At 51.5% G+C, this 25,172-nt stretch overlaps 1 protein-coding gene and 1 long non-coding RNA gene across 2 annotated transcripts; both read left to right on the plus strand.

Annotated features, from left to right (window-relative positions):
• The first annotated feature begins 1,349 nt into the window (after nt 1-1,349).
• LOC141039299 (uncharacterized) lies at nt 1,350-10,969 on the plus strand. The gene is made up of 4 exons (XR_012200229.1): nt 1,350-2,020; nt 10,175-10,209; nt 10,318-10,496; nt 10,581-10,969. It is a non-coding gene; the product is annotated as an uncharacterized lncRNA (long non-coding RNA).
• A 6,610-nt stretch (nt 10,970-17,579) lies between these two features.
• Nucleotides 17,580-22,628, plus strand: LOC141027664 (uncharacterized). The gene is made up of 4 exons (XM_073504819.1): nt 17,580-17,684; nt 17,771-18,053; nt 18,135-18,557; nt 22,492-22,628. The coding sequence occupies exons 1-4, from the start codon at nt 17,580-17,582 to the stop codon at nt 22,626-22,628; spliced, it is 948 nt and encodes a 315-aa protein (XP_073360920.1).
• The last annotated feature ends 2,544 nt before the right edge of the window (nt 22,629-25,172 follow it).

Consider the following 25,172-nt stretch of genomic DNA (forward strand, 5'->3'; position numbering starts at 1 on the left):
ACCGTTGTATGGGTAATATCATGAGATTCCTCCCTCCTTACCTAAATGGTTTTGTACTTTCTATCCTGTCATGGATATCATGCTCCGCTTATCCTTGTGAAGGATATACCCCCGAAATATGTGTTTAAACACATTTTCCTTTCCATTGTTCTTTTTAATCTGATGATCACATTTTCCTTTCCATTGTTTTGTTTAAACTTTCTTGTGATCTATATGATCTAAGCAGTAATATTCTCTTGCTTATGTAAACACATAGGTGTACAATCGTGTCGGTAAGACCCTGTTACTATTGTTGATGACATTCCGGTAACCACCGATGGACGAGAACTTTGCCTATTGGTCCGCCTCGTTCAACGAGTAGGAGAATGGTTCTCTTCGTCCCTCGCCCTTGGTATCGATGTTGTTGCCGACATAACTGACAGGCTACCCTCTGACATGCCTTGCTATCGTGACTGTCCAAGATGCCAGCCCCCTTTCTACTTTAAACCACATGGTGGGCCCATAACCCACAGTTCCACAGGATTGAAACCTGACTCCCCTGTACACCCTGCCGCCAAATTTATTCCTAGAGCTTGACTTCGTATGAAGTTCACGGGCCACCTGCCTAGTGATCTATTCTGGTATCAGACGCAATACTTATTCCCATTGCTCTAAACCCCTTTCACATTTCGTATCAGGCAACGAACGATTGCCTATGCACTTGAAACTTCTACTTTGCACCTTCTTACTTTGCTCTCGATATTTTCTTAAATTTCAATTCAAGAGATACTTTTGCCACCTTCCCCGATGTTATCGACCAGATAGTCGACCTTGCAGAGGTCCGTTCTCCCGGAATACCCCTTTATTCTTTCGTAAGTACGATAGAGTTCCCGAAGAAAGGATGCCGACTTCATCATGATGACCTGGGGCAGAGAAATGAAGACATCAACGTAATGGATCAACCTCTTCGAGAAGAGCAACCAAGACCGACAAGACTCGTTAGAATTTCGTAACCGATTCTTTCCCCTTTACCCCCGCCTCTTAAATCTCGGGACGAGATTTCTTTTAGTGGAGGAGAATTGTGACGTCCGGATAATTAAGCTACAATAACCCTCTACTAATGATGCCACGTCACCACGATTACTGTAGTTAATCTCGCGTTGATTCAAACCCGATTCAAATTCTAATTTAAAATAAAGTCAAATTATCATTTCTTCAAACGGTAAAACAAAAATGTTTGGTGGGTTGCAAATATTCACTAACAATTTTTCATGAAAGAATTAACATTTTTTTCAAATACAAAATTTCCCCTGGGTATTAAAACAGTGGACCAACAACACCTTTTTATCCCATTTAAATATAAACTCAAACTTAATAAATTATTTTGAACCCAAATTAATTTTTATGTGGCAGTGCAAAATAATGCATAGTAATTATATGGCAAGGTTTATATTTTACAAAAGTATTTTGATGCGAAAAGAAAGTACAAAACAGTAGCTAAATAATTAAATAGAAAAGGAAATGGAAAATAGTAGTAAAATGAAAAAGGGACCTAAGCTACTGGACCCCTGGCCCATTTAGCAAAAATAAGTCCAGCCCACCCCGGCTCCTTCCCTTTCCTCTGTTCATCAGAGGCGAGGTGGACGCCTGTACGCCGTCCATGGCGCCGCTGGACGCAGGGCGGCCATCCCGCGATCCCCTGGGTGGTTAAGGACGCACCCTCGACCCCCTGGAGCAAACCCTAGCTCGATCCTCTTTCCTCTCTCGCCCCATCTTCCTGTGCCGCGTTCACACCACAGCCGCCCGCAAGCACCATGACCGCAGTGCCGTGAAGCTCGTGGCCACTGTCGACCCAGGCGCCTAGGGGCTTGACCATCCACTCCGCCGCGCATCGCTGCTTCGTCTACGATCAACGGACCAAGACAGGAGCCCTTGCATCGAGCGAATCAAGCACTTCTTCCTGCCTTGGCTGTCGGCGATCTTCCTCAACCCCGGCGCCCCTGCTGCTCCTAGCCCTTCGCCGGCCTTCTTGTGCCCTTCAGTGAGCCCCCCGTCCGTTCCCCCCTTTTCCCCCTTTTATTTCTTGTGGATTCCTTGCCGTAGACAACGTGCGTCACCGCTGCCCGAGCTCGCGCTCGTCCCGGCCATCGCGCCTCTGTACCCCGCGCTCACCTCCGACCGTGGGCACACTGGGCTCCCCTGCCCGTGCCCGTCTGCGCTCCCGCGCGCCCTGGTCGCCCCGTTCGTGCCCAGGCCACGCCCGCTTCCCCAGCCAGCGCCCGTGCCTGCCTGCCGAGCCCGCGGCCATCGCGTTGCCGCTGCTCCCGCCTGCGGTGCTCCTCGCCTCTGCTGCTCCTTCCCCGCGCACCCGCGAGCGCCTGCCCAAACGTGGCCTCGCGCCACTGCCTGACACTGCTTGCCCCGCCGTGCCCGCGCCCAGCCACCCGAGGCCGCGCCCCTGCGAGCCATCGCCGCTGCTCCTCTTTTGCCGCCTATTGCTACTGCTGCTTAGCGCTGCTGCTTCGGCTGCCGCCTATTGCTACTGCTATGCTGCTGCTCCCGCCCTATGCACTTGCCACTGCTACTGCTGCTCCTCTTGTCGCTGCTACCCATCGATTCTTCTACTGCAATAGATGCTGCTGCTGTTGGTTGAGGCCGCTTGCACATTCAGGCCTCCTGTACCGTGTGTGGCCATGGCCTTGTGCCTTTGTGCATGGCCATGTGGTGGCCGGCCTGTTAGTTTAGTTTATGTAGATTATACTAATTAGTGATTAGGTATCGCCAAATGACATGTGGACCCATTTAATTTAAAAGCATATTAAAAATATCTAAGTCAATGACATGTGCCCCCACCTAATCTGTTAAATTAATTAAACTGTTAATTTACAATGTCTTTGACAGTTGGGTCCCACCAGCCAGTTTGACCAGACAACGTTGACCCAGTCAACGTTGACCCAAACTGTTGGTTGGACTGTTGACTTTGACCCTGACCCCACCTGTCATACACTGTGGCTGGCACTGCACTATGTGACAAAAGTACTTACTGATTAAATTTGGAATATAAATAAATCCATAAATTGAATAAAACTTTTAAAAATAATATACAATAAACTGTATCTCGGATGAAAATACTTTGTACATGAAAGTTGCTTAGAACGACGAGATGAATCTGAATACGCAGTCCGTTTTTCAGCCACACATCCCTAGCAAAGCGAACATGGAACTTCCCCCCTCCGGTTCATCTGTCCGAAAACGCGAAACACCGGGAATACTTTCCCGGATGTTTTCCCCCTTCGCCGGTATTACCTATCCCTGCGTTAGATCACCCCTAGCACCGCGTATTACCTTGTTATATTTTATGATGCTTTGTTTGCTTCGTATTTACTGTTTCTTTCCCCCTCTTCTTCTCCGGTAGAACCCGAGACCGGCGCTGATGCCACTGTGTACGACTATCTCACCGATGACCCTTCTTCCTGTGCATCAAAGCTTTCACACAAGCCCCCCTGATCACCAGATATCGCCTATTCCTTCTCTCTACTGCTTGCATTAGAGTAGTGTAGCATGTTACTGCTTTCGGTTAATCCTATTCTGCTGCATAGCCTGTCATTGTTGCTACAGTTGTTACCCTGAGCTGCAATCCTAAATAATGCTCAATATAAGATGCTAATATCCATCAGTGGCCCTACATTCTTGTCCGTCTGCCATGCTATACTATCGGGCCGTGATCACTCGGGAGGTGATCACGGGTATATACATATATACATACATACTATACAGGTGGTGACTAAAGTCGGGTCGGCTCGTTGAGTACCCACATGTGATTCTGATGTGGGGGCTGAAAGGACAGGTGGCTCCATCCAGGTAGTGGTGGGCCTGAGTTCCCGACGGCCCCCAACTGTTACTTTGTGGCAGAGCGACTGGGCAGGTTGAGACCACCTAGGAGAGAGGTGGGCCGACCCTGGTCGGCGTCTGCGGTTACTTCATAATAACACGCTTAACGAGATCTTGGTATTTGATCTGAGTTGGGTCGTTGACCTTATACGCACTAACCGCCACGTGGGACAAGATATGGGCAACCGGCGTCGTGGTATCAGCCGAAGCTCTTTTTGACGTGAGAGACTGAGCGCCGCGCGCCGCATTGGACCGTAAGCCCACGCTTGTATTAAGGGGCCTAGGTCTGCTTCCGGCCGCGTTCGCAACGTGCAAGTGTGCAATGGGCGATGGGCCCAGACCCCTGCGCGCATAGGATTTAGACCAGCGTGCTGACCTCTGTGTTGAGCCTAGGTAGGGCTGCGACGTGTTGATCTCCCGAAGCCGGACATGACCCAGGAAAGTGTGCCCGGCCAGAGGGATCGAGCGTGTCAGGTAATGTGGTGCACCCCTGCAGGGAAGTTGACCTATTCGAATAGCCGTGTCCACGGTAACAGGCGACCCGGAGTTGTACCTTGACCTTATGACAACTAGAACCGGATACTTAATAAAACACACCCTTCCAAGTGCCACATATAACCCGGTGATCGCTCTCACACAGGGCGACGAGGGGAGGATCGCCGGGTAGGATTATGCTATGCGATGATACTTGGTGAACTTACCATCTACTTTCTTCTACATGCTGCAAGATGGAGGCTGCCAGAAGCATAGTCTTCGACAGCACTAGCTATCCCCCTCTTATTCTGGCATTCTGCAGTTCAGTCCACCGATATTGCCCCTTTACACAGATACCCATGCATATGTAGCGTAGATCCTTGCTTGTGAGTACTTTGGATGAGTACTCATGGTTGCTTTCTCCCTCTTTCTCCCCTTTCCTTTTACCTGGTTGTCGCAACTAGATGCTGGAGCCCAGGAGCCAAACGCCATCGTCGATGACGACTCCTACTACACTGGAGGTGCCTACTACTACGTGCAGGCCACTGACGACGACCAGGAGTAGTTTAGGAGGATCCTAGGCAGGAGGCATGCGCCTCTTTCGATCTATATCCCAGTTTGTGCTGGCCATCTTATGGCAACTTAACTTATGTCTATACTAAGATATTGTTGCTTCCGCTGACTCGTCTATGATCGAGCACTTGTATTCGAGCCCTCGAGGCCCCTGGCTTGTATTATGATGCTTGGATGACTTATTTATGTTTTTAGAGTTGTGTTGTGATATCTTCCCGTGAGTCCCTGATCTTGATCGTACATGTTTGCGTGCATGATTAGTGTACGATTGAATCGGGGGCGTCACACCTTCCAAACAACCACTGGATTTGCTAACCATGTTGGATGTACCACTCCTCTAACCAAACAAGCTGCCTCAAGCTTCTTGATGTTTGTAATGAACTGCTGCATCTCCAAGGACTGCTTTCGAACTTTCTACTTGACAGGTCGGGCGTGTGGGCAGACAGCTAGGTGGTGCTCGATTACCTCCCGGGGAACACCGGGGATATCAGATGGTAGCCAGGAAAGCACATCGATATTCGCCCACAAGAAGGCAACGAGTGCGCTTTCCTATTTGTCATCAAGGGTGGCGCTGATAGTGAAGGTATCATCAACGCCAGCCAGCCCTGCGGGACCTTCTTCACTCGTGGTGCAACAACCTTGGATCTCTTGCTGTTGGAACTCTCCAGCAAGTCATCATCAGGCGCAGCGCTCTCCGAGGTACGCTTCCCGGATTCCTTGCCAGTATCCCTGCTATCCTTCCTCTTTCCTCTGTCCTCCTTGGGGGGAACTGTTGCTGCCGCTGCCTCTGTCGCGACTGTATCCCAGTACATCTTGTCCACGCAAATAATTGCGTCCTTCTCATCTGATGGGATGGAAATGACTCCTACTGGCCCATGCATCTTCAAGGTGTTGTAGGCATAGTGGGATGACGCCATGAACTTAGCCAGGGCTGGGCATCCAAGGATCCCATTGTACGGCAAGGGGAGGTCGACCACATCGAACACAATCTTCTCAGTCCGATAGTTCAGCCCCCTCCAAATGTCACAGGCAACGTGATCTTTTCCTTAGGATGACTCCTTCCAGGATTAACTCCTTGAAACGTGTCAGTGACCTTCAACTCATCCTCTGCTATTTGAAGTTTGTTGATGACCTTTGGGGAAATCAGATTCAATCGGGCCCCGCCATCAACAAACATCTTCGTGACCTTGAGGTTGCGAATTGTTGGGGAGACCAACAATGGAAAACATCCTGCCGTGGTGGTATGGTCATGATGATCCTCTTCGTCAAAGATGAGGGGTGTGCATGACCATTTGAGTGGTTTCCGGGCCTCTGGCGCTGCTTCCACATCATTGACCTCACGTGCCCACTGTTTGAGTTGCCGGTGAGAGGAGTGCAGGGATGCACCCCCGTCAATGCACAGGGCGTCAGTGCCCTTCTGGAACTCCTGCTCACCGGTTTCCTCTTCATCCCTTCCTTCACTCTCATCATTGCAAGCTTCCTTCTCTCGACCCCTGTCGGGTTTTCCTTGGTTCCGGAAGGGTTTGCCGGGGCGATTTACTTCACCGCCTCGGCCCTTACAGCCAGCGACATTCTGACCCTTTTCCTTATCACGCTTCTCATATTTTGCTCTCTGTCTCTTAACGAGCTACTCAACTTGATAACACTCTTGAAGGTTGTGGCCCTTGGTCCGATGAATTTTGCAGTACGGCCCATCGCCTTTCCCGGCCTTCTCGGTAGTCGCAACTTCCCGACAGTCAGCGCACGTGGCAGCTTCCTTCCCGACGACTTTGGCTTTAGCCTTCTTGCCGGTACTAGGTGTACCCGATCCTTCAACAGTCATCACTACCTTATCCTTGCGCCTCTTGTTGTGCTTCTTGCTCTTCTTCTAACTCGTGGATTCGTCATCGTCCTCTGAGTCAACATTGATGCAATCCTCTTCTCCTTGCTTCATCCATCCGAGCACAGTTGTCCACCAAGGTGTAGAGCTCTTTCACAGTCTTGGGCAACCGTACGTTCATCTTGGAACGAATACTTCGGTTGCGCACATTGGACTGAAAGGCGGCAATCACAGCCGTTGGATGGATGTTCGGGATGTTCCTGTGGACTCTGCTGAATCTCTGCAAATACTTCTAGAGAGTCTCTTCTTCTTTCTGTAGGAGAAGCTGCAATCGCTGGGCCGACCTGGTTCTTGATGGCCGCCAGTGAAGGCGCCAATGAACTCATGGCTCAGGTCAGCCCATGACGAAATGGAGTTCTTCGGCAGGTGCATCAGCCAGGACCTCACATTGGATTTGAGAGCCAAAGGGAAGTAGTTGGCAAACACCTTCTCATCTCTTCCCCCAGCAGCCCGAACAACGATGGTGTAGATGCTTAGAAACTTTGTCGGGTTTAGCCTTCCATCATACTTCTCGGGTATCTCTGGCTTGAATGTGCGAATGGACGGCCAATGGACTTGCCGCAGCTCACGAGTAAAGGCAGGGCACCCGACCTCGAAAGGTAGGCACCCACCAACCCCGAGTGCAGGCTCGTCAACATCGGGGCATCGCACCCATCGGCCCGACGGTGGTCGCCGCGGCATCGCCCAATGATGATGCGCGCGTCTCCCCTCCGACTGTCCTCCGGGGTGAGCCGTTGGCCTGGACGCACTCGAGGGTCAGAAGAGACCATCGAGACGTCATCAGGTTCTTGATCCTGTCGCGCCTGCACTAGTTGCCGTGGCGGGGACTGCACCATGGGGGTGGCCCCTTCGGTACGACCAGCAGCGGGAGCCGTCGTTGTTGCTTGCGGAGGCCGTGGCGGGCCAGCTCGCTGTGAGCCCCCAGCCTCGGCGAACCCGAGCAGACTCTGGATGGTGGCGCCACTCGTCCATCTGCTCGGCCGCTGGCGGAAACCTTAGCAGCAGCAGAGCCCGCGCCATGGCTTCCGTAGCAGTACTTGGCATAGGTGATGAAGACGTAGATCGTGCCGTCGCTCGGCTCCTGACGGTGCCAGCAGCGATAGTACCATGCCCCTGCTACTGCGAGGCGGCCATCTGGATGGCATGGTGATGCGGCGAAGGCGCTTGAGGGCTAGCGGCTCCGTTGGGCGTAGCGACCTGGTTGACTCGCCCCGGGGGAGGTGCGCGCGCTGCGGTCGCTCCCGCGGCGGGGGCAGCCGGAGGACGACGATTCGCCCCGGACCGAGCGCCACCGCTGTGGCTGTGCCCATCGGCGAGAGGAAGGAGTGTGCATGGAGTAACCCCTTCACCCGTACCTCGTGGAGCATGGCCACCGAGGTGTAGTTGATGCTGCTCTCCTCCGGCGTCTCTGGCTTCCGCTTTGGCCGCACGGGAAGTGGTGACGGGGCCGCCTGCTCCGACCACATCCCTAGCGGCGTCCACATTCTCGCACACCTCCGCATCCCCCGTGGCATTGGTGGCTGCGGGCAACGGAGCCTTCGAGGTGGACGAGTGAGCTAAAGCGCCCGCCTTCTTCTTGGGCGCCATGGTCGTTGGCGCCGTCGAAGATGACGACAGCGATGAAGATGACACGCTGCACACGCTTTGAGGTTCATGGAAGTGACCCCCCTACCTGGCGCGCCAAAGATGTCATGGGAAACCACGACCACCTATGGGACCCAAGGTCCCTTGCTGGTTCGGCAGGGGGGATGTCACGTTGTACAAAGAGCAGAAGAACGTGGGGCAGCATGGCATAAATCACACAGGAAGTTTTTACCCACGTTCGGGCCTCCACGAGGCGTAAAACCCTACTCCTACTTTGGTGGATTGATGGTGGAAGAATGGTGATGGAGCGCAGTACACTTGCCCGGCAGGATCGCCTTGGGGCGACAATGGCTACGCGCGTATGAGCGTGTGGGTGTTCAACCTTCTAACCCCTTCTATGGGATCCATGGGCCTCCTTTTATAGATTAAGGGGTCACCACAATGGCAAAACAGTCATTATGCATGATAAGATTGCAAACAGTGCTATCATACCTAACTCTGCAGGCTGACAGGGCGCATTAAATGCACTGCTCAATGTCACATTGTTTCTTGCCCGGCAAGCCTTGCCGGGCTGTTTTGCTAGCTCCATGCCTGTTCGGCTGACACGTCTTAGGGCGGGTGTCGCCTGTAGGTATTTCCTATAGAAAGAGGCCGCCATGTGGCGAATGGCTGCCACTTAGTCACTTTGCGGCATGACACCGCATTGATCAACATCGTGGGTCATGGTGAAATGGCTTGGTGAGGTGGCTCTGTGTCCGCGAGTCCCGGCAGGCCCTGCCGGGGAGTCTTGGAGGTTCTCTTCCAGGGGCGCCCCCGTCCTTGCCAGGCTTGCCTGCCCGACAAGGGGGGATTTTCTCCTGGTGGCATCTTGCTTCCTTAGCTTGGTCTTGGTCCTCTTGATCTGCATGTTGGTTCTTTGAAGATCTTGATCTCTTGTACTTTGACTTGGTTCGGTGCCGTAATCTTGTTCCCGTGCCTGTGCACAGTCTGGGCAACAGACCCAGGGTTTGTTGCACCGACACTATGTGATGTTTAAGTATGAATTGTCCACTTCAGTTTCACCTATGGCTATATTTGGTTGTTTATAGTGAGTAGATGCCTTGTTTATTTGTATTTGGTTGTTAGGTTGGTTGAAGTGAGCATTTGTCTAGTTATCAAGCAGATGCCTTGTTTATCTGTATTTGGTTGTTAGGTTGGTTGCAGTGAGCATTTGTCCAGTTTTCAAGCATATGCCATGTTTATCTGTATCTGCTTGTTAGGTTCGTTGCAGTGAGCATTGGTCCAGTTTTCAAGCATATGCCATGTTTATCTGTATTTGCTTGTTAGTTGGTTGCAGTGAGACTCTGTCCAGTTTTCAATGGCTATAGTTGGTTGTTATACTGATCATTTATGCCTTGTTTATTTCAGTCATTCACAATGTGATGTTCATTATGTGCAAGTCGGAACTGTGCCACTCGACTCCATCAATACCAGTTTGAACAGCTATATTTGGTTCTAATTATGCCTGGTGTAGTTAACGCATGCCCTTTATTTCAGTTTTACACATTTATCCAATGTGATGTTTAAGAATTACCTACGTTCTATTCATTTTCAACAATACCAGTTTGAATGGCAATATTTGATGGCTGTTAAGCCTGTTGTCGGTAACATTGCCTTCCATTTTATATCTGCTTTAACAACATGTTGAAACCAACACATTCAAGCTATCATTTGGAGATGATGTTGTTTACGTTTGATATATTTGTTTGATGTTAAGGTTGCTGTACTTATCATGCCTTTCCACTACTTATGCAGGACAACAACGGGAGTGGCCACCACTTTCCGCCGAGGTTAGTTTCATCCCTCGGCTTGTACTCCCCCCGTCGTTCCATAATGTAGTGCATATAGATCCAAGCCTGGACACTTCTTAGCTTCTAATATTGACTTGTTACTTGTAGGTACATATGCCCTTGGCAAGGATGCACGCATCAACCCTTTTTGCGTATGGGGCAATGAGATATTCATGAACAAGCATCAAGTGAGGAAACTGATAAGAATTATTAGCAAAAAGATACGAATGGTGGCAAGCAAATTATTTGTTTATGCTCTATCCAACACAGCAGTGACCTGTAGGATGGTAACTACAAACTCCGCAGCCTTCTCTTTTTACTGCCCATAATGAGTTGTTAGACAACAATGTCTGAATCTTTTTCGTTCGCAGTGGTTCCTGAAGCAGTTCACTCAAGTTTACCTCGCAAAGTACATGATTGATGGACACACAATGAAGGTTAAAGTATTTCATCCAGACTACAATGAGCATCGAGAAGTCCTAATGAAGACAATGAAGGATGGACGAGCAGCCATCACAAGGGGTTGGCCTAGAGTCATGCGCGCGTTACGCATGGAGAGGGCACAATATGGGCATTCCGCTTCACCTTCTCCAGCAACCAGAATGTCTTTCGCCTCTCTCTTTACAGTCTTTAGTACAAATGTGGTTCATCATTCTTTACTTGGTGCTTCTGTAGTTCTTCAGTATATGTACCTGTGCATCGAATTATGCATTCGTGGTTGAACCTATATTTGTAGTAAACATGGTTGGATATGAAATAAGTGATTGCCTACTTTCAAATTCAAAACATGTGATTTTTAAATTAGCGATTAATTAGGGATTACACGGCACACGGTTTGCGAAAGAGAAATGTCTGCGATAGACATGGAGATCAGACACGTTTCTAGGATCCACTACGTGTGCGATCAATCTCTACGGCACACACGATCAACCAAGAAAAAACGTGTGCGATTAACAACAGCATCGCACACAGTTCTTTCTTATTAAATGTTTGCGATAGTCACCTTATCACACGCTTCACAATTATGGACTGTTTGTGATGTTGTGCGCATCGCAAACATTTGGTCATAGAAGAACGCCTGCATAGGTCGATCATCCGACGCAGGTACGACGGATGAATCGTGTGGGATGTATTCAAGCTTTGCATACAGTTTTATAGCGACAACTGTGTGCGTTCTTACATCGATTCGCACACAGTCGAGGAAAAGTAAATGTGTGTGATTGTCTACTTCTATAATCGTGAACTATTTGTGATGGGTCGCGCATCATAAAGGTAGCACTACAGAATACTGACTACGATGGCAATGCCAGCACAAACGAGTAGCGAGTACTATATATGCATCGAGGCTCCCTATCCCCGACGGTTTCTAGGTCGAGTGGGAAGGACCCCCCTATCGCCGTCACTCACTTGGTGACGGTTTCAAACACCGTCGCGGGAAGGGGTTAAAAACCGTTTGTATAGCACCTCGCTGTACCAGTGATCCTATGTGTATGTCTCCCTGTAAAATGGTTTATGGAAAAGCATGTCATTTACCTCTTGAGCTAGAACATAAAGCATATTGGGCAATTAAAGAAATTAATTATGATTTCAAACTTGCTGGTGAGAAGAGGTTATTTGATATTAGCTCGTTAGATGAGTGGAGAACCCAATCATATGAAAATGCCAAATTGTTTAAAGAAAAGGTTAAAAGATGGCATGATAAAAGTATTCAAAAACGGGAATTCAAAGTGGGTGAGTATGTTCTATTGTACAACTCTCATTTTTAGATTCTTTGCAGGAAAACTTCCCTCTAAATGGGAATGACCATATATCATTGAAGAAGTTTATCATTCCGGGGCTATTAAGATCAACAACTCCGAAGGCACTAATCTGAGGGTGGTCAATGGACAAATAATTAAGCATTATATCTCAGGTACACATATTAATGTTCAAACCAACATTATTCAAACCATGACACTAGAGGAACACACAAGAGAGACCTTCCAGAACACTGCAGAACCCTGGAAAGGAATAGTTATGTGATACGGTAAGTAAACCGACTCCAGAAGTTCCATAAAAATACTTTCTATCAGTTTTGGAATATTAGAAAAAAATAATAAAATAAGGAACAGCCGAGGGGACATGCCAGGCGCCCAAAAGGCACCTAGGCACGCCCTGGTGGCTTGTGGGCCCCTCATGTTCCTTCCTGACACCATTTTCTTCTAGAATACTTGTTTTGTAAGGTAAAAATTCTTTATATATACTCCCGGATGTTTTGACCACCGTATCGCAGAAACCTCCTATGTTCCTGTTTCGTGCTATTTTCTGACATATCTGAAGGTATGTCATCTCAAGACTCGGTTGGAGAGAGCCATATCTCTCACGGTGCTGCAAATCCAAGAGCGCATGATGATGATGATCACCATGGGTGGTCAATCAATGAGGAGGTTGAAGGTGATTTAAAGAGGTTGGATTCCATCAAGCATGAAGAAACTTCTCGACCACATCCCAGGGACATGCACGTGGAATACGGGGGATCGAGCTTATTGGACATGATTAAACCTCCCAACACTAAATTTGTTTCTTATCATAACCTGAATAAAAGTGTTGTTTCATATCCTTCAGTCAGGAAACACCCTTGGGTGGATGGTGCGTTAACTGTCACCTGGAAGCTCCGGAAGGAAATTGTGGATCTTAAGCACCAAGTCAATAAGCTTGAAGAGGAAAATCACATCCTTAGGGACATCATCGCCAAGAATATTCCACCATCATCATCGAAGAAAGAAGCTTGAGTACATGGGTATGGGCACTCCCCTTGGCTTGTGCCAAGCTTGGGGGAGGTGCCCCGGTATCGTATCACCATCACTTTTTTGTCTTTACCTATCTTAGTTCGATCCTTTGTTATTTCGTGATTTAGTAGAATAAAAGTCTGGTATGATCTATTTTCGAGTGCTAGTTTCGTGATCTACCTATCTATGTAATCGAGTTGAGAGTTATATAATAAACAGTAGTTTGAGTTTTGCTTCTTTACTTTTATGTTTCAATCTTAGCAATTAAAATAATGGCAAATATCATATGCTAATCTTATGGAAAGTAATGACATCACATACAAGAAAGTATAAGTGGTAAAATTTATTGAAAGTTAACAAACATAGCCTTGGTCAATGATGCAATTCATGAAAGAATTAATAAGAGAAGAGAAGGTTCACATATAAATATACTATCTTGGACATCTTTTATGATTGTGAGCCCCCATTAAGTATTCTATGTCAAATTGTTGACGTTGGACAAGGAAGACAACGTAATGAGTTATGGTTGCTTATATTCACATAGAAGTTATATTTTCATAGACCCTCCAACATGTGGTGCTTTCTCAATATCTTTGCTAGCCAAAAAATCTGCACCAAGTAGAGATACTACTAGTCCATCCAAAAACTCTTAAACCTAGTTTCATGTCATGAGAGTCCACTATGTCTACCTATGGATTGAATAAGATCCTTCAAGTAAGTTGTCATCGGTGCATAAAGCAATAAAAAATGCTTTTAAATATGTTTGATCTGTTATTGCAGGGGAAAATAAGCTTTGTGCGATCTTGTGATGATAAAGAAATAAAAGCGACGAACTGCATAAAAAAGGTTGCTATCACAAGGGGCAATACAAAGTGACGTTCCTTTGCATTAAGAGCTTGCACATCCAAAAAACAAAAAGCGCATGACAAGCTCTGCTTTCCTGTGCGAAGGGTCTATCTTTTACCTTTATGTATTTACTTTTCATGCAAGAGTCAATAGTGTTCTCCTCTATTCCTTTTTATTTTTCTCCTTTGCAAGCATCATGTGGTGGGGAAAGATCTAAGCATATATATCTAGTTGGATATGAGTGATCATGAGTTATTATTGTTGCATTGCCATTGCGATAAATGAGTTGGGAAGCAAAACTATAAGCCCCTGTCTTTCTCTGTGTCTGACTAAAACTTTTGCTCTATATATGTCGTGAGTGTCAACAATCATAGAAGATTAAATGATAGTTGAGTATATGTAATTACTAAACAAAAGCTCGTACATGAGACCCCTCCCGAAAATATGATTAATTGTAATTGCTTTGTTGACTGCACTACTAGGAAAAGGGCTATAGATGGAATGGCCACTAATGGCGCACCAGACATGTGGTGCGCCATTGCTATATAGCAATGACGCACCATGTGCTGGTGCGCCATTAGTGTGAAAGACACTAATGGCGCACCAGACAAACGGTGCGCCATTAGTAACAAATTTTTTTTCCAAACATACTAATGGCGCACCAGGACACAGTGCGCCATTACTAGTTCTAACTAGTAATGGCGCACTAGCCACATAGTGCGCCACTACTATATTTTTTTATTTTTTATTTTTTGCAAAACTACTAATGGCACACCAGGGAACAGTGCACCATTACTAGCGATCCCCCTCCATCTCGATCGCTATCCCACCTCGCCAGATCCGGCCCCCCTCGCCGCCGAGCACCCCCCGCACCCTCTACCCCGCTCCACCGGGCGCCGCCGCCGACCCCCCGCACCCTCCCACGCTCCACCGCCGCCGACGACCCACCGCACCCTTCCTTGCTCCACCGCCACCGACGACCCACCGCACCCTCCCCCGCTCCACCGCCGCCGACGACCCACCGCACCCTAGCTCCCCTGCTCCACCGCCGCCGATGACCCACCGCACCCTCCCCGGCCCGCTCCACCGCCGCCGACGACCCCCTGCACCCTCTCCGGCCTGCTCCACCGTCACAAATGAATGCTATAGCTAATTCCTCCCTCTCCCTCGCCAGTTCCCCTTCGTCCCTCTCCCCCACGCCAGTTCCTCTCCGTCCGCTCCCAATCCGCGCCCCCGCCGCCTCCCTCTCCCCATCCTCCCCTCCGACCCCACCCCACTCTCCCCGGAGCAGCGCCGCAGGGCCGACACCAACCTCGCCCTCTCCCGCGCGCGCCGCAACCTCCGCCTCGCATTCAACAGCTACACATTCTACACCGAGGACAAGGACATGAAGAGCGATGGTTATCAGAACTCCGGGGTAACGATGGAATCCTACACCGGTAACGACAAGGACAGAGCACCCCCCGCAACCCCCGACGACCCACCGCACCCTCCCCCGCTCCACCGCCGCCGAGCACCCCCCGCACCCTCTCCCCCGCACCCTGTTTTTATAAAAATTATTACTGTTTTTATAAAAAAATATTACTGTTATGATTTAAACAAGTTTCAACATATTTAAACACAAATAAATATCAAACAGCATTTTAAATGCATTTTTTATAAAAATTATTACTGTTTTTATAAAAAATATTACTGTTATGATTTAAACAAGTTTGAACATATTTAAACACAAATAAATATCAAACAGCATTTTAAATGCATAGAAACAAAAATTTGGGAGCCTGGGAATCGAACCCACGACCTCCTAGTGTGTGTGCTGCGTGCTGACCAGTCGGGCTAGTGGGCGTGTTCTGATGGAGATAGGGTTAGGTGGAAATATAACCTGAGCAGTCGGGCTAGTAATTAAAACAAAATTCTAATGGCGCACCAGGGGGCGGTGCGCCATTAGAATCGACGTACTTATGGCGCACTAGGGGGAGGTGCGCCATTGCTAACCCACTCCACTTGTTCCCCTCGCACTGTGCGTGGCCTCTCCCTCCCTCCCTCGCCAGATCCCCCACTCGACCCCAACCGTACGCCGCCGCCCCCTTGCTCCGCCCCCTCCGTCCGCCGCGCCTGCACGCCGCCGCCGCCGCCCCCTTGCTCCGCCCCCTCCGTCCGCCCCGACGCGCCCATCCCGCCTGCCCCTGCCGTGCTCCGCCACCGGCCCCTGCTCTCCTTCGACCGCGGCGAGCGAGGACCCAGAAGAAATCGGATCCCGACCGCGACCCCTTCGCCGACCCCGACCCCGACCCCTCCGGCGACCAGGTACCTCTCCTCCTTCCTCCTTCCTCCCTCTCTCCACCATTCCCCATTCCCTCCCACCTGTCCAGCGCCGACTCCATCACCATCGACTGACTCCCTCGCAGTCGAGATCCACCCCGTCGACGTCTAGCAGCCCAGCTCGACCTCCAGCCACTCCAGCTCCCTGGTGCGCCAAAAAGGTGGCAGCTCGTAGCCTCGTACATTGCTTTCAGTATGGGTGTAGAATCTCTAGCAGATAGTTCACTAGTATAACAACAATGGTCATTGTTTAGTATTTGGCACTTCTGTTTAGGTTAAAACAATGTTATTTTTTTGTTCTTTTGCAAAGATTAGAGTGCAGCAGCCCTGTAGATTGTGATTAATTACTATATGATTCAGTTCTAAATATTTTGTTTTATGATCCCAGTGCAAAGGAATTCATATTTTAGTTTACATCTGTCTATGTAGTGTGTTGTGAAGGCCAAGTTTGAGAAGTGGTGGTGTCGCAGAGCAATCCTCTCCCTTGACAGGTACAATGTCCACTCTTCCACATGTCTTATTTTTTTAATGCAATTGCTTCATTGCCATATTACATCATTAACTGTTATATATTCCAAATCGTGCAAAACTTCAATAGGGCAAACCTTATGTGATGATACAGGTTGTTAGTTGCTACTAGAAAGTGTTGACAGATATTAAAGCGGTGTAACAATTGCTGTCGGGTTTAGCAACTGATATCTTCTTCATCTCCTTTTGCACTGCTTACATATAAGGTATTGTAGTTTAGGTGCTTCTTTCACCAGCTGCAAAACAATGCAGCTGGTGCTTGATGCATGTGTTAATGCATGTGTTAATGCTAGTAAGCTCCTGTTATGGGTCTCAAGCATGAATGTACCCCAAGATTTCTATTGGAACTGGACATGTGTTAATGCAATTAGGTGCTTCTTTCACCAGCTGCAAAACAATGCAATTTCATACGTTTTCACCAGCTGCAAAACATCATAAAAATACCATTAGGTACTTCCGTAAACACAAAAATAGAAACAATGCAAGACATGGCTTGTCTCTGATCCTCTGTTTTCTTTTTTCATTGGTTGCATTTTGATCCTAAATGTCAATCAATAAGTCTATTATTAGGAATCAACAAAGTTGATTATCTATTCTACATAATTTCTAATCTGATGTTTGCATTTCCTAACTGTAGCATTTTTTTCTCAGACCAAGGCAAATGAAATCGACTAAAGAAAGAAATAGCATTTACCAATTACCACTAACCATGGCACTAATGTTTCACCTTAGATCATATGTTTGTTCTCTGATACACATGTGGGAAACCTTCTAAACAACAACCTATTAATGGTAGTTGTTCTTTGTATTGTGGAATACATCGCATGTTTTATAAATTGGGTCAGATGTATAATTAGTCGATGTATAATCCTGGTACTAATTGGTCTCTTCTGCTGCTTATCAGAGATGGGGGGAAGCAGCCACCGCCGCTCTGCCTCACCGGACTACGAGTTGGATGCTTTCGAGTTCTTCAGTATCATACTTGGGACTTCAGTATCAGCCACGAGGCAGGTATATAAAACAAGAGATCTCCCCTTCACCCATCTCATTATGATAACTCTGTTGTTTGCTACATCACTCCTTGTCCCAAATTGCAGAGGCTGCCTGACACTTTTATGAACATGCTGGGTGAAGATCCGCCACATAATGTGAAGCTCCGACAGGCCGGCAGCGGGGTTCGCAGGCTGTGGGACGTGGAGTTGGTGATCGAGGAGGGCCACATGTACCTGTGCCGTGGCTGGGAGAAGTTCTACAGTGCCTACGACCTACGGACCGGGTACTTTCTTCTCTTCAGGTACGACGATGACGCCACAATGCTCATCGTGAAGGTTTTCAACACGACTATGTGTCGCATGCGCTACACTGACGACGAAGATGCCAGTGTGTTCTGCCTCTTCTTATTCCTCTACATTTGGCTTTGTCTCACATCGATTGTTAACGGCCATTGTTGCATTTGGACAGGCAATGGGAGCAGCAGCAGCGACACTGGCTACAGCCAAAGCAGCAGCGATTATGGTTGTAGCAAAAGCAACAGCGATTCTGGCTTTAGCGAAAGCAGCAGCGATTCTAGCAGCAGCAAAGACAGCAAGAAGGATGATCCGGACTGGAGTGGGGGAGAAGAGGAGCAGAGTGGGCCGCTGCAGGATGACGATGGGCATCAGGCTGAGGATGACCTAGCGCTGGTGGTGGCTGACCAAGGGCAAGAGATGGTGGTGGCTGACCATGGGCAAGAGATGGTGGTGGCTGACCATGGGCAAGAGATGGTGGTGGCTGAGGATGACCTAGCGATGGTCGTGCCCGTCCTGCCTGAAGGTGGCCTCGCGATGGTGGTGGTTCCTGACAATGACCACGCACCGGTGGTGGCGCCGGCGATCCCACAGCTGGGCGACATGACCACGCCAATTGTGGTAGAAGACTACATCCCACAGCTGCCTCCACCGCCTCGCCGCTCTTGGCACATCAGGCTGAGGAAGGAGAAGGAGAAGAACAATGAGAACTAAACTATGTGAAACTTTTGTAATATGGTGTTGGATGGATAACGATGTTGGATGAACAATGTGAAACTTTTTGTAATATGTAACGATGGAACTATGTGTTGGCTATGTATGTATATATGATGAAACTTGTGTGTTGGATATGATTGTTATATGGATGCTTGTTGTATATATATGTGTTGGATATCTCATATGTGAAATAGTGACCTGAGATTAAGAAAAAACCGATTTTTTTTTAAATGCTACTAATGGCGCACTTCCATCTGGTGCGCCATTAGTATACCAGTTACTAATGGCGCACCTGTGGGATACTAATGGCGCACCTGTGGTGCGCCATTACTAAAATATTCTAGTGGCGTGGTGCTAGTGGCGCACCAGTAGTGTGCCATTAGTAGGCAAAACTGGTGCGCCACTAGTAAGCCTTTTTCTAGTAGTGCTGAGAACATAGTTTGTTAGTTTTCAAGAAAGTTTATGATTTATACTTCATTGATGTGATGAACTGTTATGTTCCCACGAGAAGTCTTATGATAATATATATGTCGGTGTGGAATGACACCTATGGGATCACAAGAATCACTACTACGGTTGGCGGGGCATAGGGTTGCAAGAAGAGTAGGATTAGTAGTCAGCACAAGGATCGTTTACCTAGGTTCGGGCCACGAGGATGCGTAAAACCCTAGTCCTGCTTTAGTGGATGTATTGAGTGTTCTTGAGCCCTCGAACTAGCTACGGTGGCTGTGTAGTTCAAAAGAGCCGAATCCCCCTCCAGTATGCCACGGGCCTCCTTTTATAGTCGAAAGGGGTTGCCACAGTGGCACACAGGAGGTGGAAAGGCCTACAGTGCCGCAAGCTTATCGCTCATATTACAGGACAAGATGCATTTAATGGATCGCTTAGGTGTCCCCTTGCTTTATTGGGGATGGGAACGAGGCCCGTCCCGTCCATCGCCGCTCCTCCTTGCTTCGACACGCGCCCTGGCCAGCGATGCATGTGGTGCCATGTAGGCAGGTAGGCAGCTGAGGTGGCGTGGTGGTGGAGCCTTCACGAAGATCTACATGCCGCCACGCAGGCGTGTGTTGAGTTGGCCTGGAAGCTGCATGTTGCCACGCAAGTGCCTTCCTAGCTGATTGGGCTGGCAGCTGCATGCGAACAGTGGTGGAGACTTGGCTGGTGCGGGCCTGGCAGTGGCCCCGCTGGCGCCCTCGGTGAGGGCCTTGCCGGGTGGCCCGACAAGGGTCTTGCCGTGGCGCGCTGTCGTCCCCGGCAAGGGTCTTGCCAGGGGTCTTGTGGCTCTCCTCGGCAAGGATCTTGCCGAGGATCATTGTCTTTTAATCCTCATGTGATCTTGAATATTCCTTGTCTTCACAAAGATCTGCATGCTACCATGGAGGTGCCTCCCGAGCCCTAGTTCCAACGTGTTTGGTTGAGTTGGAACCCGCGGGCTCGAGGGTGGCTCACTCTGTTGGTGAGGATGAGCCGCCCCGGCAAGGGTCTTGCCGGGGGAACCTGCTTTGCCTCTCTGCTTCTTTGTGTTCTTGGGCTTGGTATTGTCTTGTTTGCCTTGTACTTCGGCTTTTCTCCGGCTTCCTTCCTTTGCCCTGCTGCGTGTGGCCATGGCATGTGGCTCTGACTGCCCGTGCACAAGTAAAGGGGTCAAAAGGAGAGCCCCTACTTTTGTACACCGACAGGAGCCCCCGGGCCTGGGCCACACATAAGCGCGACACGTTGTCTCACCAGGCCCAGAACGGTGCGCAGGCAGGTGGGGCGGATTTTCACCGCAGTAACTCTTCGTCCGCTGCGCTTCCCCATGACCTGCGTTGAATGCGCGTCGTGGAGGATCATGTGTATCATGGGCGGCATGCGTGAGGCGGTTCCTGCACGCATGCGTCACGTTGCAGTAAATGGGAAAGGAGGCGGCCCGCGCCTTCCCCGTAAAAAGGAATAACCGCGGGTGCGCTGCTCACTTTATCCCCTTCCCTGCGTCTTCTTCAATCTCAGAGCCGCCGCCCCCTTGCTTCCTCCCTAAACTTTCACCCTTGCTTGCCGCCGCTGCGTCTCCGCCGTCTTCCGTTCCTCTTGCTCCCCCATCCGCCATGGCACCTAAATCCACCAAGGGCAAGGGATTGGCCAAGGATGTCGGGGCGACGGAGCCGCCGGAGAGTGTGCTGGCGGTGTAGCGGACGCAGCTCGCGTACTTCCCCTTGACGGTCGACGTATTAGAGCTCCGGGACGCCTTCAAGCCCCTGTGGGGGGTGAAGACGGGGGGAGAGAAGACGGGGCATCCAGCCACGCGCGTCATCCCCGCCAACTGCGCCGAGGCTGCCCCAAATCGGTACCCTTTTTTCGTCGATTATTTCTCCTGCGAGCTTTGTCCTCCCTTCTCCGATTTCTTCAGCGACATCATGCACACCTTTGGCTTCCGCCTCTTGGATTTTACCCCGAATGTTGTGGCGTGCATGACCCTTTTCGCGCACCTCTGTGAAGGTTTCGCCGGGGTGCACCCCAACACGGCGCTTTTCCGCCACTACTTCTTCCCTCGGATCCAAACGGGGGGCGCCATTTCCGGTTGCATCACCTGGATCCCAAGGTCCAAGGGGGTGTACCCGGAGGGCGCCATGAAGAAGAGGTCGGAAGAATGGCGGGGCCGGTGGTGCTGGGTTGAAGAGAAGGACCCGCCGGCGTTCTGCGAGGTTTGCCGGGCGCCGCCGGTCCGCAGAAGCGATTAGAGCGATGTTGATGCTGACGACGAGAAGCTCACGATTGCCACCACCAGGATCCTTCGGCTCACCGAGGCCGGGCTCACCCTTGAGATGATCGGGGCGGACTTCATCCGCCGCCGGATCGCTCTACTTCACAACAAGGGGAGGCCGGCCTGGCTTTTCACGAACCCCGCCGACATCATGCGGCTTCGCCCCAGCCTCGACCACAATTTCACAGTGATGGGGCACGCCCATTTCTGCCAGTGACTCTTCCAGCTCGATGTGGGCTGCGACGGCGAGGTCGAGCGGACCGGCAAGGTTGCGAGGGCCGCCGCGAAGGCTGGCAAGGTCGTCAAGGGGCCTTTGTTCAAGTTGCTGGCAGGAGTGGTCCCGCTGTGCAATAATTCGCGCCGGACCGACATCATCGCCATGATGCCGGACTGCAACACGCATGGCCCTGACCCGAGCTGGATCGAGCCGGAGGACATCCAGGTGCAGCAGTTCTTCGACACTCTGCACGAGGGATATGTCAACACCGCCAGGGCGATGGAGGCACAACTTGCCGAGGAGGCCGGCAGCGCTGGTGGTGTGGAGGACAAAGCTGCGACGGCCGCGGAGGAGGAGGAGCTCGCCCGGTGGGCAGCGGCCGCTGGGGAAGCTAGCAGTGCTGGCACTGAGGCTCCTCTGGTTGAGGATGTGGCCGACGAGTCGTCGTCGGAGGAGGCCGGGGTTATTGATCCTCCGGCCACGGGGAGAGGGCGAGTCCATGCGGCGGGCCACTTCTGGCGAGCCGGTGCGGCCCGTCAAGGCCGCGCGGCGGCCAAAGTCCCCTGAGGAGTCCGCGCGTCAGACGAGGGCCGCGGCGGCGAAGAAGGTGGTGAAGGTTGCGGTGGCGAAGAAGAAGGTATTGCTTCCTCTTCGTCCAAGCGCGCAGACTCCGCCCTCCTCCCCTCCTCTGGCAGACGCCGACGCGGGGGTCACTTTCGACTTCAGATCCCTCAGCCCGAGGAGGAAGAGGAAGGCAACAGAGGAGGAGGTGGACGACGAGTAAGTACCTTGCTCTTTCCCGTCATCTCTATCTCCTCAATCTACACCGTTTATCTTGACTTGTTTTCATATTTGCAGGGGGCGGAGACGCTGGCCCAGAGGGTGAAGAGGGCCAAGGCCTCGGCGGGCGGCCATCCCCCGGCTGGTACTTCAAGGGTGCCACTGGTAGTGTTGAGCAGCCCGAACAGCAGCCCCCGGCGCAGCCCCCAGCGTAAGTTCCTCACTCACCCCTCGTCGACATGTGTCAGGGGTATGATGCTTTGGTGCTGACCTTGCCGTGTATGCAGGAGGAGAGCAGCAGCAGGAGGAGCCACAGAGGGCTACTCCCAACACGCTGCCCCCATCGACCACGCCGCCCCGAGGGGTGTCCCTGGCAAGGGCGCCAAGCACCGAGCCCAAGCGCATGGAGGAGGAGGAGAACTTGGGAGCTGGTGGCTTCGCCCCGGCTCCAAATGTTGGCGGAGAGGGGACCTCTGCTTCCCAGCCTGTCACGGGTAAGCTGCTCGCCTTTCGTGTCTGTTCTTTTTCTTTTCTTGCTGATCCTTGGTCTTGGCATTGTCTCATCCCCCTCTTGGTGCCCAGATCGTCCGTCGGCGGACCAGGAGGACATAGACGCCATCATCGAGGACGTCGCCAAGGACGCCGCGGCAGAAGCCGAGAAGGTCACTGCCGAGGAGTCCGCCAAGGGTGCTACGGAGGACGCCGCCGGGGGACCTGCCGGGGAGCCCGGCAAGGCTACTGCCGAGGAGGCCGGCAAGGGGCCTGCCGGAGAATCCGGCAAGGCCGCCGCCGAGGAGGAGGTGGTCTATGACCAGCCTTCCTCCTCCGCGGCCTCCGGCTCTGGTAAGTATCTGAGGGTGGGCGACGATCTGTTCGTTCACCTTCCAGGCGCGTCGAGCACCAGGGCGCCCGTCGAGGGAGAGGTGTTCGACGACGAGGTGCTTGCCGCCGCGGGGCTCGAGGTCGTTGATGAGCCGAGCATTGGTGGAGACGGCGCCCAGGAGGAGCGGCTCCTCCAAGCCATGGGTGCCAGCGTCCAGAAGCTCCAGGCGCTCCACCTCGCCCGCCTAGACAAGGCCAAGTCCAGGGTGGCAACGGTGGACAAGGCGGAGGCGGACCTCAAGGTGCACGTCGCCGAGGCGCAGACTTGGTTCCGCCAAGCTAGCGAAGAGCTGAAGGCCGCCCAGGGCGAGTTGGCCAAGCGCGACGTGGAGCTCACCATGAAGCTGGCCGACATCGAGAAGGCCCAGGAGATGGCGGAGGGCTTGGCCGCTGCAGCCGAGGCCGCCCGGACTCAGCACCAGGCCGTGCTGAACTCCCAGGAGGAGGACCTCGCCAAACGCGAGGCGGACCTCGACGCCAAACTCCGCGCCAAGGACGAAGAGGTGGAGAAGCTTGTCGTGCAGCGGACCCAAGAGCTGGAGCAGAGGCACCGGGAGGCGCTCGATACCCAGGCTCTCGTTCATGCCGGTAAGGTGAAGGAGCTGGAGGTGGAGCGGGGCGGGCTGAAGGAGCAGGCCCTGAAGCTGTCCCAGGAGAAGGACACTCTCAACAGCGCCCTGACAAAGGCGCAGGGCACGACCGTCAGCAGGGCCGGGGAGCTTTCCGAGGCCAACAACTTCATCAAGGACCTCAAGATGAAGCTAGAGGGCCTTGAGGGAATGATCACGGAGGCCAAGGCCCGGGAGGGGACCCTGGCCAAGGAGCTGGAGACCGAGAAGCAGCTGAGGAAGAACGAGGCCGCCGAGCACAAGGATTTTGTGGAGGGCGAGAGTTGCTGGATCAGCCGCCTCGAGGACGTCGCCGGTAGGATCACCGCGCAGCTGGCTACCATGGGGATGCCAAACGTGAGGTATGCCCCAGAGCGCAGGGGGACCACCAACGCCAAGCTAACCCTGTTCTTCGAGGGTGTCCTCGGGGCCTTGGAGCAACTTCACTCTGACAGGGCAGCTTCACTGGTCGACGAGAACCGAAGGCTCTGCCGGGGTGCCATGACCAAGGTTCTCACCAAGGTGGCGTACTGGTACCCAGACCTCGACTTCGACGCCGCGCTGGAGAGCTTGCCAGAGGATGCTGACCTCGTGCCGCTCAAGGAGCGTATGAAGCCCGTCATCAGCCGTATCGGCGGAATTCTGAGGGTGGAGGGCCAGCGCCGGGACTAGGCACCCCATTTCCTGTCGCCGCTACAGGTTCACGACCAAGACCGTTGCTATCTTTAGTTAGAACCGCAGCAATAACTTGATGTAATATAACTCTGCAGCACTCTTGATACCATGCATGTTATTTTCCTATTTGATCCTCCTTTGTATGTCCACCCTACGTTAATTTGGGTAGGCGTGCCGGCGCGTAAACCCACGGCGGCGTCTTGGGGACGGATCCCCATTGGCCTGCCGGGTGTGCTTGCTGCCGGGCAAACCACCTTACCGCGCTTAACGCGGCCGCTTGAACTGTCGAGCTTGACTCGAGTCAGAGTCGAGAGCGTTCCTAAGTGCGGAAGGCTACCCTTCCACTTTTGACGCGACCGCTTGGTCTGTTGAGCGGACTCGAAACAGAACAAAGGCGTTGCCAATTGCGGGAGGGCCCCCTTGCGTGCAGGTTTTCCATACATAGGCAGGATCTCTGAGGACGATAACCTTATATACAAAAGGAAATAGCTCAAGGCTCTGAATGACTTAGCTTTTCTTCTGTCGCCGCGCTGGTGTCCTTCTCGCTCGCAGGCGGCACCGTTTTCTCCTCTAGAAGCCATGGCGATGCAGAAC

The sequence above is a fragment of the Aegilops tauschii genome, chromosome 1 (assembly GCF_002575655.3).
Source record: "Aegilops tauschii subsp. strangulata cultivar AL8/78 chromosome 1, Aet v6.0, whole genome shotgun sequence".
NCBI classification, from domain to species: domain Eukaryota; kingdom Viridiplantae; phylum Streptophyta; class Magnoliopsida; order Poales; family Poaceae; genus Aegilops; species Aegilops tauschii.

What these genes read in the sequence shown, in the direction of transcription:
- LOC141027664 (XM_073504819.1), top strand. Translation starts at nt 17,580, where the DNA reads ATGGGGGGAAGCAGCCACCGCCGCTCTGCCTCACCGGACTACGAGTTG. An exon ending in CAGTATCAGCCACGAGGCAG is followed by an intron (nt 17,685 to 17,770) that starts GTATATAAAACA and finishes CCCAAATTGCAG; the next exon opens with AGGCTGCCTGACACTTTTAT. An exon ending in CACTGACGACGAAGATGCCA is followed by an intron (nt 18,054 to 18,134) that starts GTGTGTTCTGCC and finishes GCATTTGGACAG; the next exon opens with GCAATGGGAGCAGCAGCAGC.